At 39.6% G+C, this 13,846-nt stretch overlaps 1 protein-coding gene across 1 annotated transcript in view; it reads right to left on the reverse strand.

Moving 5' to 3' along the window:
• Nucleotides 1-13,846, reverse strand: part of tmem132e (transmembrane protein 132E) — a 77,649-nt gene that overhangs the window by 25,754 nt on the left and 38,049 nt on the right. The window contains exons 3-4 of the mRNA XM_084698776.1: nt 7,606-7,746; nt 3,400-3,592 (exon numbers count right to left, since the gene is read on the reverse strand). Coding sequence (XP_084554902.1) covers nt 3,400-3,592; nt 7,606-7,746 — 334 coding nt within the window. The remainder of the gene's footprint in view (nt 1-3,399; nt 3,593-7,605; nt 7,747-13,846) is intronic.

Here is a 13,846-nt window from a genome sequence, read left to right on the forward strand (position 1 = left end):
CCAGCTACGGCAGCTAGCTCTGTTACAGTAGTGGTGAAGGAATTGGCTAAGGCGAACGCTAGCGATCAGAGATCAGAGTGGCTCTAGGTAGTACCCGCCCTTAAGGAAGTTAACGTATGTCAATGGAGCAATTCCAGACCCTCTGTACAAATGAAATGTACGCGGGTCTGGTTAGGACCAGGCTAGGACTGTATAACAAGCAATGGAAGCTGTTCAGAGAAACAGGCTTTTGTTCATGACACTTGATACATTTGCATAAACTTCAATATAACAAAAAAAATCATCTCTCAACCAAACAGAACTGGAAATTAAATAACTAAATTTGCCTTCATCAGTCACATAATGCTCTCACCAGTAATAGGTCATTGTTTTCTCATTTGCATAATGCAGGAATGATCCAATGACAGTGTTGGGGACAAACATTGTTGTACTCTGTCCATACCAAAGCCAAAACATTGGCTGCCCTTCTCCCAATGCCAGAAAACTGAAACATGGTTGAAAACTGATTATAAACAAGTCTAAGACTGTCAGCAGATTTACACTTTTATTATGACTCCGCTGAGATAGAAACAGCCAATTAAAATGCACGTAGGGCCTTTCCGTTGGCGAAGTTTGAATCAATTCATTATTTTGGATGGAACTTAAGCTGTGTGGGGGTAACAAGTTTGACTCTAATTTGTGTCCCTTGTGGCCCCCAAGAGAAAACCAAAACCATGCAAATGTGCTTTAAATGAAAACAGCATATTTTAATACTTGTCAGAGGCTGTATTTTAAGTCTTAATGAGACACAATATTACATGTTACAAAAAAAAATGCAGCATGAAAGACTTTAGAACTCTCATATTGATCTCCTGTGGTTCATGAAAGTGAGTATTCAAGGCCCAAACATAGACAGACAGATGTTTAACATGACAGAAGTTTGACCCAAAAAGCTATCGAAAATATGAATATGACGCCACAAGCAGTTTATATTGCTCAGTCTCAAAAATAAAAACCAAAGCATGTTTGGAAAACCTTGAGATCCAGTTAACCAATACTACCATAAATGGCCACTGGTTGTTGACAGATCAAATTAGATAAAATGTTTAGGCAATCATAGCTTCAAGAGAATGTGCATTCCTCCCAAGTTTTACGACCCTACAGTCATGACAGGGGCATCCAATACCAACAAATCATGGGCCCCGAACAAAATAGGCCCTCAATGGCTTCATAGCAACATACCAGACTGCCACCCACTAAAAAGTAGGCTACCCTCCAGTGTTCCTTCATCCACAAATCGTTGTCATTCAGTCTAATGCAAATACACAAAATGGCAATGGTGGATCAGACAATTTACGATGGCGGTAAGTGCTTGCCGCCTTTTCCGTCGTAATGAATGAAAGCTTATCACGAGGGACGAGTGCTATGAATAACACAGGGGTGGATTACAAAGTCGTGAAAGGCTTTATGGCCTGTGAGACACCAGGGTGAACACTTTATATCTCCTATGCATTAAGACACACTGGAAGTAACCAGTGAGGAATAAGTGTTTTCTTTTTCCTCGGTTTATGGGAGGCCATTTGTAGTTTCCACAAGAAATATTTGATGTAAAAACAAAAAACTAACAAGACTTCCGTTATTTCTTTTGGTTACGACAAGTCCTGCGAAACGGTAGATTGGCAAGTCTACAGTATCAAAGCCGTAACAGTTTTCTGTGGCTTGCCAGAAATCAAATGTGTCGGCAACTGCGTGTTGTATTTTTGCTTGTGTATGTGTTTTTGGATGTATGTGTGTATGTGTCGTGTGAATTCATGCCACAGGGCTATGCCAACAGGAGTAAAACAACATGTTTTATTCATATTCTGTTTGCTGCCACGACAGCAGCACTGTAGCTGTTAAATCTGCTATCCAGAACCCCCCCCCCCCCCCCCCCCCAATCCCTCCACACTCTCTTCTTCCTTCAACCTCACTCTCCGCCTCCTTGTTAATAAGGAGAGAGGGTTTTAGCTGCACGGTGTTAATTGTGGTCAGATTGTGGTGGCCAATGAACCTGGGAAGGGTCTGATGGGTTAAAGTGATGGGCAGCTGGTCTGACATAGCCACATCCTCCTGGAAGACCCCCCAGCTCTGCACTGTAAATTCACAGCCTACTCTTGCCCCTCTCTTTCCCCCTCTCTCCCCCCCCTGTGTCTCTATCTCTCTCTCTCTGTCTCCCCCCTCTCCCTCTCCTTCTCTCTCTGTCTCTCTCTCTCTCTCTCTCTCTCTCTCTCTCTCTCTCTCTCTCTCTCTCTCTCTATCTCTCTCTGAGTTGTAGCCACTCAGCTCAGTCTGGCGGTGAATCTGCTTAGCAAAGCTTTCACGTCCTGGGATTTGTTTTTTTCCCCCTTCTTCTGTCGTCGTCGTCCTTCTTCTATCTCTTCCCTGTGCGCATGTTGCGACTAGAGCTGAATAAGAGGGGTTCATTTTTGTGCACTTAGTGTGCCGTGTCCTGGCCCTTGACAGTGTATTTATAATGTTTTGTGTCCATGTGTTCTTTTAGATGGCCTCCCACTTGTCTCTACTCGTCTGTGGATGCTAAAAAACACTGATATGAGCCCTATAGATGAACAGCAGTCAATGGAAGAGTCAGCCTAGAAAGTGCTTTGTAGATTCAGACTGTAAAGTGTCTTTAGCACAACAATTATTCAACACATCTGGAGACCCCAGGGTATCATCATTGTTGGCCTTTCTGTGACTCCTTACTCCTCTGATGAACTCTTATATCCAGCTCTGGGTTAGCCTAATCTGAGCTCTTGAAACACCACCATGTTTCATGAAATCTTCAGAGGTTCTGTTCTTTCAGCTAACAACCTTCAAAGTTGAAAGTGATAAAAATAACTCAGCACTTGCACCATGTGTGATATAAAAGTGCAGAACAGGTGTTATAGTATTATAAGAAGGGCTTAAAGATATATGCTTAGCTTTAGTATATGCTTGACAGTCCTCCAAATGTTGTTAATAGGGAGACACTCAAGACAACCGAACGAGACAGAAACTGTCCTTTTGGATGCACCACGGCTGTCTCCTAATTACATGATTAACATCCAACAATCTGTTTACAGCAGACTAATTGGCCATTTTCATGCGATTGGAGAAGAGGCACAATTAAATGAGCATTAGACCTTCACGTGTTTTCGATGGGGACACTTTAAGCTTTAAGAAACTTTAAGTGTACTTTCTTAGAAGGTCAATCAGGGAATCAGTCGGATAAAATACATTTTGATTAACTTATTTATAACAACAAAAAAGGGACTGATGTGCATGTGAAGTATTTTCAAAAAATTATTGAGTATTACTGTAACAATGGACTACTATACCCATAAAGATGTTACTACCTGGATAATTTATTTTACAGTCTTGTGGCGTATGCAAGTCACATACCATTGAGAGTGGGACAACAGCCTGAATGTCCTTTTGGACCACTGTCAGCTCCGTCACCACCTTGTCTGAATCCGGAGGCGGGTTCTGACCCCGGTAATCAATGTTCCAGTTAATCCTCCTTGTCACAGATTGGCTGGTGAAGTTCTCCATCTCAAAATCCAGCTGCATCACCTCGATATTGGCCAATGAATTCCTGCCAGGATGAGAATAAAACCACATTACTGAGTAGGTTTTGAGCAGATAAAAAGGCATGAGACATCAAATGCAGCCACAAATCTGGACCGTGGAATGACATTCTAGTCTGTTCTTAGTACTCAATGTGTGTCAGGTGGGCATTTGATCATTAGATGAGTGAGACAAGGACATAAACAGCTGTTGTGTCATGTAGGCATTAGGTGTTGATCAGACAATAAAACACCAATACCATGGCTTGGGCTCCATCTGGAGCCTCATTTATATAGCACAAACAGAAGAAGTTGGCATTTATGAAAGCAAAACTTGTAGAAACTACACACATACCCACGCAAGCCATGTACAGTCTGAACATTCTGAAAGAGGTATATATAGTCACTTGAAGTTGTTGACATGTCGGAGGACAAAACACGATGCACTTTATTCAGTGTGCCCTCCATGTCATTTTTGACAGCATCTTGGTCAACAGTTATTTATGTTTGGCCACCAAGAGAGTTCTGACAGTAAAATGTATTTTCATGTCACATTATTTTGTTTGTTTTAAGTGGTAAGTAATATGTATACAAGGTTTGATTTGTTAGCCTGAATGATTCTACACTGGAGTGTAAGGACACCATTTCATTTTCATCTTAATCGTCGAATCCCCACATATGCACGGGACCAAGCGTGTGCTTGCTTTCTCTCATGCAGCAGAATAATAAAATGTGAATTAGGAAGGCACACCGTGTATAGACATCAGTTTTACATGAGCATTCATTTCGACTGAACACATTTGGTTGATTTAACTTCTCCCTCTGCGTTTCACTTAAAAACTCCAAATACATGGGTACTTAAATATCCAACCAATCAGCCTGTAAATTATTTATATTTGAATGCAATGGTGTAAAACCAATAAATCCTTGCTAAAACTCTGTAACATTTAAGAAAAAATATGGTTTCATGTACGCTTGAAAACCTTTAAGACAAGTCTAAATTCACATAAATATGATTTAAGATTTACATTCTGGAGGGCAGATTGCATCCCATCCTCTCATATATACCATGTATGCTTTATAGCTTAAGTGCACTTTGGGTTTACCAGACCTTCCCTGTTGAACCTCAACCCAGTTCTGAAATGAACCGGGGTGGCCCATTCTCCTCAGAGACGAGGTATGCATCATTCAGCTGATGGGGAATGCAAGCACCAGGTAATAAAGACCAGAACCAAGGGCGGAGGTACATGTCAGCACAATAGCGTTTTGCTAACAACAGTCCTTACAGGAAGCGGCGAGATGAGATCTGACAGACTAATAGAGTTTTGCCTGTTTGTCTCAACATCACTTGTGGAACACCCACCCCCACTTGTATGTGACACTCTTCTGCTTGCGCAGGTAGTTTTGCGAGACAAGGTTGACACCCAAGCTGAAGCAATCAGACATCTAGGTTGTGTGTGTGTGATGTGCACTAGACAAAGAGGATAGGAAGCATAGGGTGCAGTAAGGAAACATTGCTGATGACGTTGCCAATTCAGATAGGGCTTTTAGTGGGTTAATGAAGCCCTCGATGCTAGCTGCTATTTAGCAATATCAGCTGATTTCTACGGGTATGATGTTCCTCTGATTGTGGTCTTGATTAACTGGTAAGTGGGAGATCTCAAGGGGTCAGATCTTTAACACAACAGTCATGCCTGTCTCATCTTAAGGGATGCCTATTGCTAAAGAAATGTACCCAGCAGACAATAGAATGGTGTGCAAAATTAGACGTGCCTCTTGCCTGTGGACACTTATGAGGTCAAAACCTAATTCATCAATGAATGTGACCGTTGCTAAAACTAATAAACATGGATGCTGTGTCAATTTTTTATTTCTCACTTACTTAAATTTGTCAGACTTGAGAATATAAGATGATTAGCCATTTCTTGTGGACATAGAGTTTAATTTATCACTGTTACAATATATAATTTCTGCTGTACATGGTTCTAAAGGAACATTACAGGGGTGGATATTTAGATAGACCTCTATATTACAGTGTGAATGCTGATTTGGTTGAAATATTTATTCAGCAATAACCTTAAAGGTCTATCTGCTTTTTTCCGAAGGATCAATTGCTGACAATTATAAGTAGGCACCTACATCCTTGTTAGAATGCCAACCTGGCCTTCATGATTGTTTTAACCTTTATTCAAAATGAAATTATTTGTTAACTAAGAAATCTGACTTTACGGCAATTCCCACCACGAAGTAGGACACTGCATTTACAAAATGAGCATTGCCATGATTAGAGACCCCATTGGCAAAAATCAATAATGTAGCAGCACAATTAATTGATGGGGTAAGGAAGAATCTTGTCAACGATATATGTTGGCAGTTGAAAATGTAATTGCATTTAGAATAATTTTTAGGATAATAAAGAATCAAAAGAGATACTTAATGAAACAAAGGCCAGCAATAATGTTAATTACAACAAAAGATTTGCTGCTTTGAAAAGAATGGCACATTTCTTTAAAGGATGTGCCATTTTTGCATGGATTTCAGGTCAACAACCAACCATCTGTTTACACAGAGTCAATGCTCTGAAGAATATTATGGAGAATTTCAAGATGATGCAAAAAAGGTATAAAACTTGTAAAACACATGCACATGTCCAATGCTTTTTGTATGCAAAAAGTCCTAGTTTATCACATCACATTGTGTTCTCTACCCTCATGTGCCAATAAAAAATTGATTATATCGTACATAATGATTATAATCTTTGATTTTATGCTAAACCATGTCACATAAGAAATTCAAGCCTGTTCGGAATGATGTTGTACTATAAGACCATTGGGGCCATTTCTGGCACGGTTGTATTCATACTTGTTACCAGCAAAATTATAAAGCAGTGTAGCTTGGTCCATTATCTCAAATATATACCAAAGTCGGCACAAAGAGGGAGAACTACATCACAGTTAAATGTGCCTCCACAAAGGTTTTCCCATTAATGTTATTGCACTTAGCTGGATGAAGTGAGCTTGAAATAGCTTGAGGATTCAGTCATCTTTATTGCTTTTTAACAGCTAGAAGGCTAACGCTATTAAATCAAAGGGGGAAAGGAAATGGCTGGCAATTTTTTTTTCTGAACATTTTTACCTGAAATGTTAAGGGGAACTCATTATTAACTAAATAAACTTTGCTTCTTCACTAGTATGTAGTCTAATGTGTAATCTCATCAGTAAGACAAGCCATAATTTTTCAGTAGCATGTGCCAACAGCATGCCATTCACTGCTGATTCTAAAATAGCAGTCTTCAGTAAGTTTCCCCCTTCCTTCAACAACCAAATGAGAGTGATAACTTTAGGCTAGTGATTCCACTCTGTGACTTTATCCATGCTTTACCCCTGCGGGACTATGTTGTATTCATGGTGACATGATGGCAAAGATCACTCAACATGGTCTGATGAGTCTAACTGGAAAGACAGGCTAAAAGGACAGTGTTAGCCAATTCTCCCTACGAGGCCTACTTGGCCACTCTCTTTTTCCCACAGTTCTTGAAAACCGTTGGGGGTAGCATTACCAGGACGTGCAATGGCTTAATAGCTTGGAGGTTTAGGATAAGCAGTCAAAACTCTTAATGCCACCTTTGTTAATGAGTAGAATGTATTGGTGATATGTTGGTTAATTCTGGAGTTCCTCAAGCTCAGAGGTACTGATTGAAGCTCTCTTACCTCATCTCCACGCTACTGCCAAGCCGAGATTAAGGGGATGAATGTTTCAGGAAAAAGATCACATGGGTCTACTCACTGACATGGTGCCTTAATTGTCAGTTTGGTTGTGATTACTCCCACCCAAACTATGAACCATATCTTTCAAAACTGACCTTTTGTCTAAAACAGGTCAGAAAGCAGAACCATACAATAGAAAGGGCAAGTATCCTCTGGTTGATAGAATGGAAATATCCCCTTTTACCAGAAGAGTGGGCTCTCAGGAGCCTCACCCTGACTCCAGTCTGGCTGCAGTAGAAGGTTTAGTGTGTTTAGGCCTGGGGCTGTTGACTCACCCTGGTTGCACCCCTTTGTTCTTGTTCACGTCGATGGTGGTGATGGAGTGCTTGGCCCCGGACTGCACTTCCCAGTCCACCTTCCACTGGGCATTCTTGGATTTGGTCTGTAGGAGATTCACCCCTTTCTTTGCCTTCACCCTGAACAAACAGAGAAATAAAAAAAGAACTGAATCTGTTTTCTATCAACAGTATGTAGATCTTTGTAGTGATTGGACAGAGGTAGTCATCTTTTACATATTGTGGTTTCTCTGCCATAGTAATAACTCAGTAGCAAAAGCTATTTTAAAGACAAGTCATTGACAGTGAATGTAGAAACCAGTGTCTTGACACACTGAACCTGAAGACAGAGGTTTCAATTCTTTGTAATTCTGGAACCACAGCTAAAGCATATGGAGAAATGCTTCAGTAACAATCAAGGGTAACCCCCACTCAGTCAATTGCACACTTGACCAATGCAAAATAAAACCCCATTCAATAGTCCTCTGTCCCTCTTTTTAAGTGAGCTTGAATACTGTACCAGTGTTTTTTCAACACTATGATCCATTCCTCTGACTATGATTAATTTCCTCCATACAAATGAGAGGGGATGAGCTATTACCCTCGGGTGCAAAACGTGAATTAAGCTCAACATTGCCGCCCCACAAAGCCGATTAATGAGTAAGCATAACGAATCAGATAGGTACAGCTGTGACTGGCAATAATCACCGTTTCTCTAAGACTCAAAGCCAGCTTCACCCCTCTGATCGAGGCGAATGCTGTGCACCATGAACAACTTGGGCCGAGACATGACTATTACCTATTAAATTCCGCACAGATGCCTTCTGCCTTTGCAGCTTAAATTAGGGTGTTGCACTAAAGTGGCTGAATGCTGAACATAACCTATTTGGTCTAAAATGCCTCCAATCCTCCAAGGCTGCATTTCTGAAAAGAACCCTCAATATTATCAGTTGAAAATATCAGCGTATTCCTCTAAACTCACATTATTTCATGAACGTGTTTGGTTTAACCACTGGCGTCCATCCTTAATGCTCTAATAGTTATTTTGCTGTTAGAAACATTCTCAGATATTTTAGCAATCACCTCGCTCTCATGCACTCAACTAAGGTGTGTGTGTGTGTATGGTGGAGGGGGACACTTCACAGAAGCTTCCGATAACACTTTATAACACCTCTGTGTGTGATGGGTCTTATGCACTGAAATGATAACTTCTGTGTCCTAATTGGAAAAAGAAAAGTGGGGAACCTGCCAGGAAGATAATTGGTGTCTGGCAGTGACAAATACAAAACTAAATCCAAGATTTTTGGATTTGAATGATCTGACAATACAGTGATATATGAACACCTACAGTTCAAGCAAGTTTACCTTGTGAAACATCAAGTGTTACAAGAAAGATCCAACACATGGAGGACGATCATACTAGTAAAGCGTCCACCAAAAAATAAATAAATATTAACCATATTCAAAAGCTGGCCAGAAATGTAAAAAATGGGAGAAAGACATTCATTGAGGGACAAATCTTACGGTGGATTAACCCCCAACTGGTTTTCAAATGCTCCCTCTCTTTGCCTTTGAACTGTTGCCCGCTGCACTCACCTGATAAAGCTTCAGTGCTACATTGAGGACTGGACCATGACGATTGGGGTTGGATGGGGGGTGAGGAGTGGCAGTTCCCTTTTAAACACAGTTTTGGTTTAGTGTTATCTGTGACTCGATGCTCGCCACATGAAGAAACGCCTGTATTGATGATTATGGTACATTCTTTTCTCTGAGTTATTGCAACCTCCTTTGTTCCACAAAAAAAGGAGATCTCTTATGTGTCAAAGTGTGCCACAGTTCGTGATGGTTAGAAAACTGTGAATTTGCAAACACAGCTTGAGTTTGTTTGGTCTGGGATGAGTGATAAATCAATATAGTCATCATGACACTGTTCCAGCATAGTACCATGTGACACCTTCACTACAGCACTGTGTTGGGGTAGACTGAGGAGAGACGAGAGACTCACTGCTGAATGTTTGGAGTTAATATATGACCTAATTCATGAATGACAAAGAGTTGCTTTCCTGTCATTCTGGGTCAAGCTAATGTTAATAGCTACTGTGTTTGGTTAGCTGAAGTCCTTATGCTGCAAATTTTGGATGTCCGACCATTAACTTACAATCGGGATTAAACTAAGAACATTTTAAACATCAACGCAGCATTGGGTTTTAGTAACCTAACATCACTATTTCCTTCACCATACGCCATTTCCTTCACTTTTCTCAATTTCCTTCTTCATAGGAAGCTCAGGTGTCAATGCCACGAGAGCCGATTAACAATCCAATGCCAAATTAAGTATTTTGCGACAAATACTCTGTGTCCTGCCTGCCACACAGATTGCACTTCAGTTTTTGGCAGCAACTTTCAGAACAACAAGCTGTGGCAAGGGATACCAAAAACAAACATGTAACCGTTTTAGTGGCAACAGCCCATGGAAGACTCATACAGCCACCGCCACTGGACTAAGACCCAGATGTAGCCTTCACGACTGTCCCCTCGGCAGACCTCAAATGCGCAAATGCATGCATAAAATAAAATAAATAATAATAAGGAACTCAAATGTCAGCACTGGAATGTCTCAGAGGCATTTGCTGCACTCCCTTCTGCATTATTGCAAAAAAACAAGTCTCTCCCAATAGCTAAATTTGGCCAGCCAAGCCTTTTCCACTCATCTGTGGACAGAAGCTCCATTAGTTTCTTCGAAGGGGCACTTTACAGACAGCTTGACTACTTGTGGTTTTGAGGTCACAACAAATCCCCCATTTCATGACAATATATTATTTAAGTATCGATATATGCTTGTTCTTACCCTGTGCTTGTTTTTCAGCTTGTTCTTTAACGTGTTGTACCATGGCTCCAGACTATTTTTTTGCTAGGTGCACTGTAGCCCTTGACAAAAAATGTTGGGGGTACAGGCAGAACATTTGGGGCACACACCTTAAATCTAACTTCTACGCAATTTTTTTATGACCAAAATCTCATATCCAAATCCTTTCATATCTTGATAGCAATAGGTGCATATCACGATATTGCACATTTTCTTTAAATTCATTGAATAAATAGTTTATATAAAATGACCACATGGAGGCCAATTTCAACAAATAAAAAGGACTTGCTACTCATATTTGATTTTTCTCATTAAAACAAAAAAAAAACTCCCGAAATGTTATCTATCACCTGGAAATAGGCTTATATGTGTGTAGCAGACTACTTGTAGCCTACGTAATTCACTGGACAGGTTCAAGGGGACACTGCACTTTTAAGGGCGCAGCATGGTCTGTCTTACGTTGTGGGTATAGCTAGCTACGTTTCCTGTTAGAGAAGTATTGGCTGTTTATTTATTTATTTGTCAGGGACAATGCAGCGCGCATTATTACATACATAATTATCACAGTCAAAGCCATAATAATATGTGTAGATGTGTTGCATAAAAGGTATTTAGCCAATAGGCAAATTTGCAACCCCAGTCCCTGGTCAGGCCTTTCTAAAAATATATATATTTTAAGAACTACATAATCTGAGTTACACAATCATGCAGCAGATACATATTTGGCCTTATCTTGCACTCAGCGCAATTGACTTTGTACACCGACGCATGTATCATTCCTATTTTGCACCCGGCGCACAGCGGACTTTCCCTCCACAGAAGCACGTCGGTAAATCAGGGAATTAACTTGCGCTCCCGGGGCGGTTCAGCCATAGACTTATATAGCCTATTAAGGGGTTCAGCGAAAATAGGAGGCGTGTTCCGGCGCGAACGTTCCCTGGTGCTATTTTTACGGTGGCCCTGAAGTGCAAAAGACCCCCCCTAATATGAGTACATCCCCCAAATGAAAACACCCCCCTCGAAAACGAGTCAAGTGCCCCCAAATCCGATGACTCTGAACGGAAAGGGTAGGTACTACACTTCAGCGCTGATTGGATGCAGTAGGCTAACTAACAAGATAAGAAATTGATTGACAGAAGTATAAATGCCATAGCCTGACAGAGTTACGTGCACCAGGCCATTTATTTGGGTATTGAAGCATATAGCATAGGCTACTAATGCAACAGCATAAATTGCGTGTTAAACGTAAACATCGATAGCCAAACAACTAGTCCACGTAACTCTGTCATTATCATGAACTTAATCGTTTTGGTTGGAAGGAAAGAGGAAGCATTTGTGTTAACAATTCAACGAGTCATGACACTACTCTTATAATCAGGGTCATTCCTATGAAACAATCTTAGATATGCTGTTAACGTTTCACCATATTAAAATAAGTACAATGCGCATGCTAAAAACGCAGTTGAAGGAAGCAGGACTTGTCAGAAGAAAGAACTAATAGTCAACTACTAGAACAAAATGCCACAATGACAGAGTAACGTGGACCAGGATATAGTTGTTTGGCTATGGATTTTTACATTTAACGCGCAATACTTTTGCATAAGTATCGTACTATTTGCTACATTCTTCGATGGACAAACAAATGTCCCGGTGCACGTAACTCTGTCAGGCTATTGCATTTGGTACTTCTGTCGATCAATTTCTTATCTTGTTAGTTAGCCCACTGCATCCAATCAGCGCTGAAGTGTAGTACCTACCCTTTCCGTTCAGAGTTAATGTAATGTCGTTTTCCATTTGGGGGAGCGTGTTTTTGTATTGGGGGGAGGTGAACAAGTCATCCGATTTGGGGGGAGTTGACTCGTTTTCGGGGGAGTGTTTTCATTTGGGGGATGTACTCATATTAGGGGGGGTCTTTTGCACTTCTCTAAGTTAAGTAACCCAGGAGCTCTGTTGACAGACTTAGCTAACGTTAGCTACAGCTTGATAAATTGAGTCATTGAACACCCCTTACAAAAAAGAAGTATACTTCAAGTTTATTTTGTAAGTATACTAATAGTAAAAAAGTATACTATTATCATGTTACTTAAAGTATACAAGCAGTGTACTTATTTATATACTATTTTGTACTAAGTAAACTGAATTGGCCCACTTTTTAGGTCCTTTAGTACACTTTAAAGTACACTTGTAGTGTATTTCATGGTTTACTTTTAAATACTGCAAAGTAGCCTGTATAGTGCACTTTCAGTTCATCAAGTACACTTCCTAAAGTACTTCAAAGTATACTTTGGAATACTCTAAAGTATCCTGTGTAGTGCACTTTGAGTTCATGAAGTATACTTCCTAAAGAACCTCAAAGTATACTTTGCAATACTTTCAACTGCACTTTCATTTATGATTTCATTTATGAAAGTATGTCAACAAGTAAACTTCTAAATGTAATTTTACTATTATTTACTAATGTATTGAATTGTTTATGGGCCCCTCAAACGCTTCAGATCTTGAGTCACTTTGCGAGAACAGGGCCCTCATAAAAGTTTACTACGGATTCGTAGCTCTTCACTTGATACTAAATTGAATCCAGCTGTTCTTATCAAATGTAACAGTAATTTCACTCATGGTTACAATGGTAAACCAGCACAACAATGACATTTACCATGCAACAAAACTCTACATTCTTAGCAGACACATTTAAAAAACGAAATGAAGCTACATTTGTATTTCGAACAAACTGCAAACTTATCTGCAAATTTTAACACTATTTACCGCCTTGCATCATGGGAATTGACTAGCCAATGAGCCACACTATCTTCATTATTTCACGTCGTTATTTCGTTCTTCAGTCAATTTGACAGTATAACCTTCAAATTCTCAAGTAGCTTTTTCGTTTTTTTCCATTAATACTCCAATTGATAATTATTAGTATAGAAGTAGAGGGTTTCAGAATGTTTTAGCAGTAATTAAGGTTATAGCTTCAGTAACAAAACAAGATTCAATGTGCAATGCATTAGATTTTCCTAGACTGAATAATTAGAATGAGATGGATCTACAAAATGTAACCTGTAATGTTCTTTAAAATTATTTTGACTGTTTTTGCTGTATTATAATAGAAAACATACTACTCCAGAAAAAATGTATACCATTTTCTGTTTCAAAGCATACTTCTTAAAAGTATATCAAAAGTGAACTATTTTCAAAGCATACTTAAAAGTATATTAAAAGTAAACTATTTTCTAAGTATACTTCTTAAAAGTATATTAAAAGTGAACTATTTTCTAAGCATACTTCTTAAAAGTATATCAAAAGTGAAAAAAAGTGTACTATCCATAATTTAGTATACTTATAGTATACTTTAATATACTTATTTTTTGTAATGGA

Source organism: Hypomesus nipponensis, chromosome 5 (genome assembly GCF_054491055.1).
Source record: "Hypomesus nipponensis isolate SF chromosome 5, ASM5449105v1, whole genome shotgun sequence".
NCBI lineage: Eukaryota > Metazoa > Chordata > Actinopteri > Osmeriformes > Osmeridae > Hypomesus > Hypomesus nipponensis.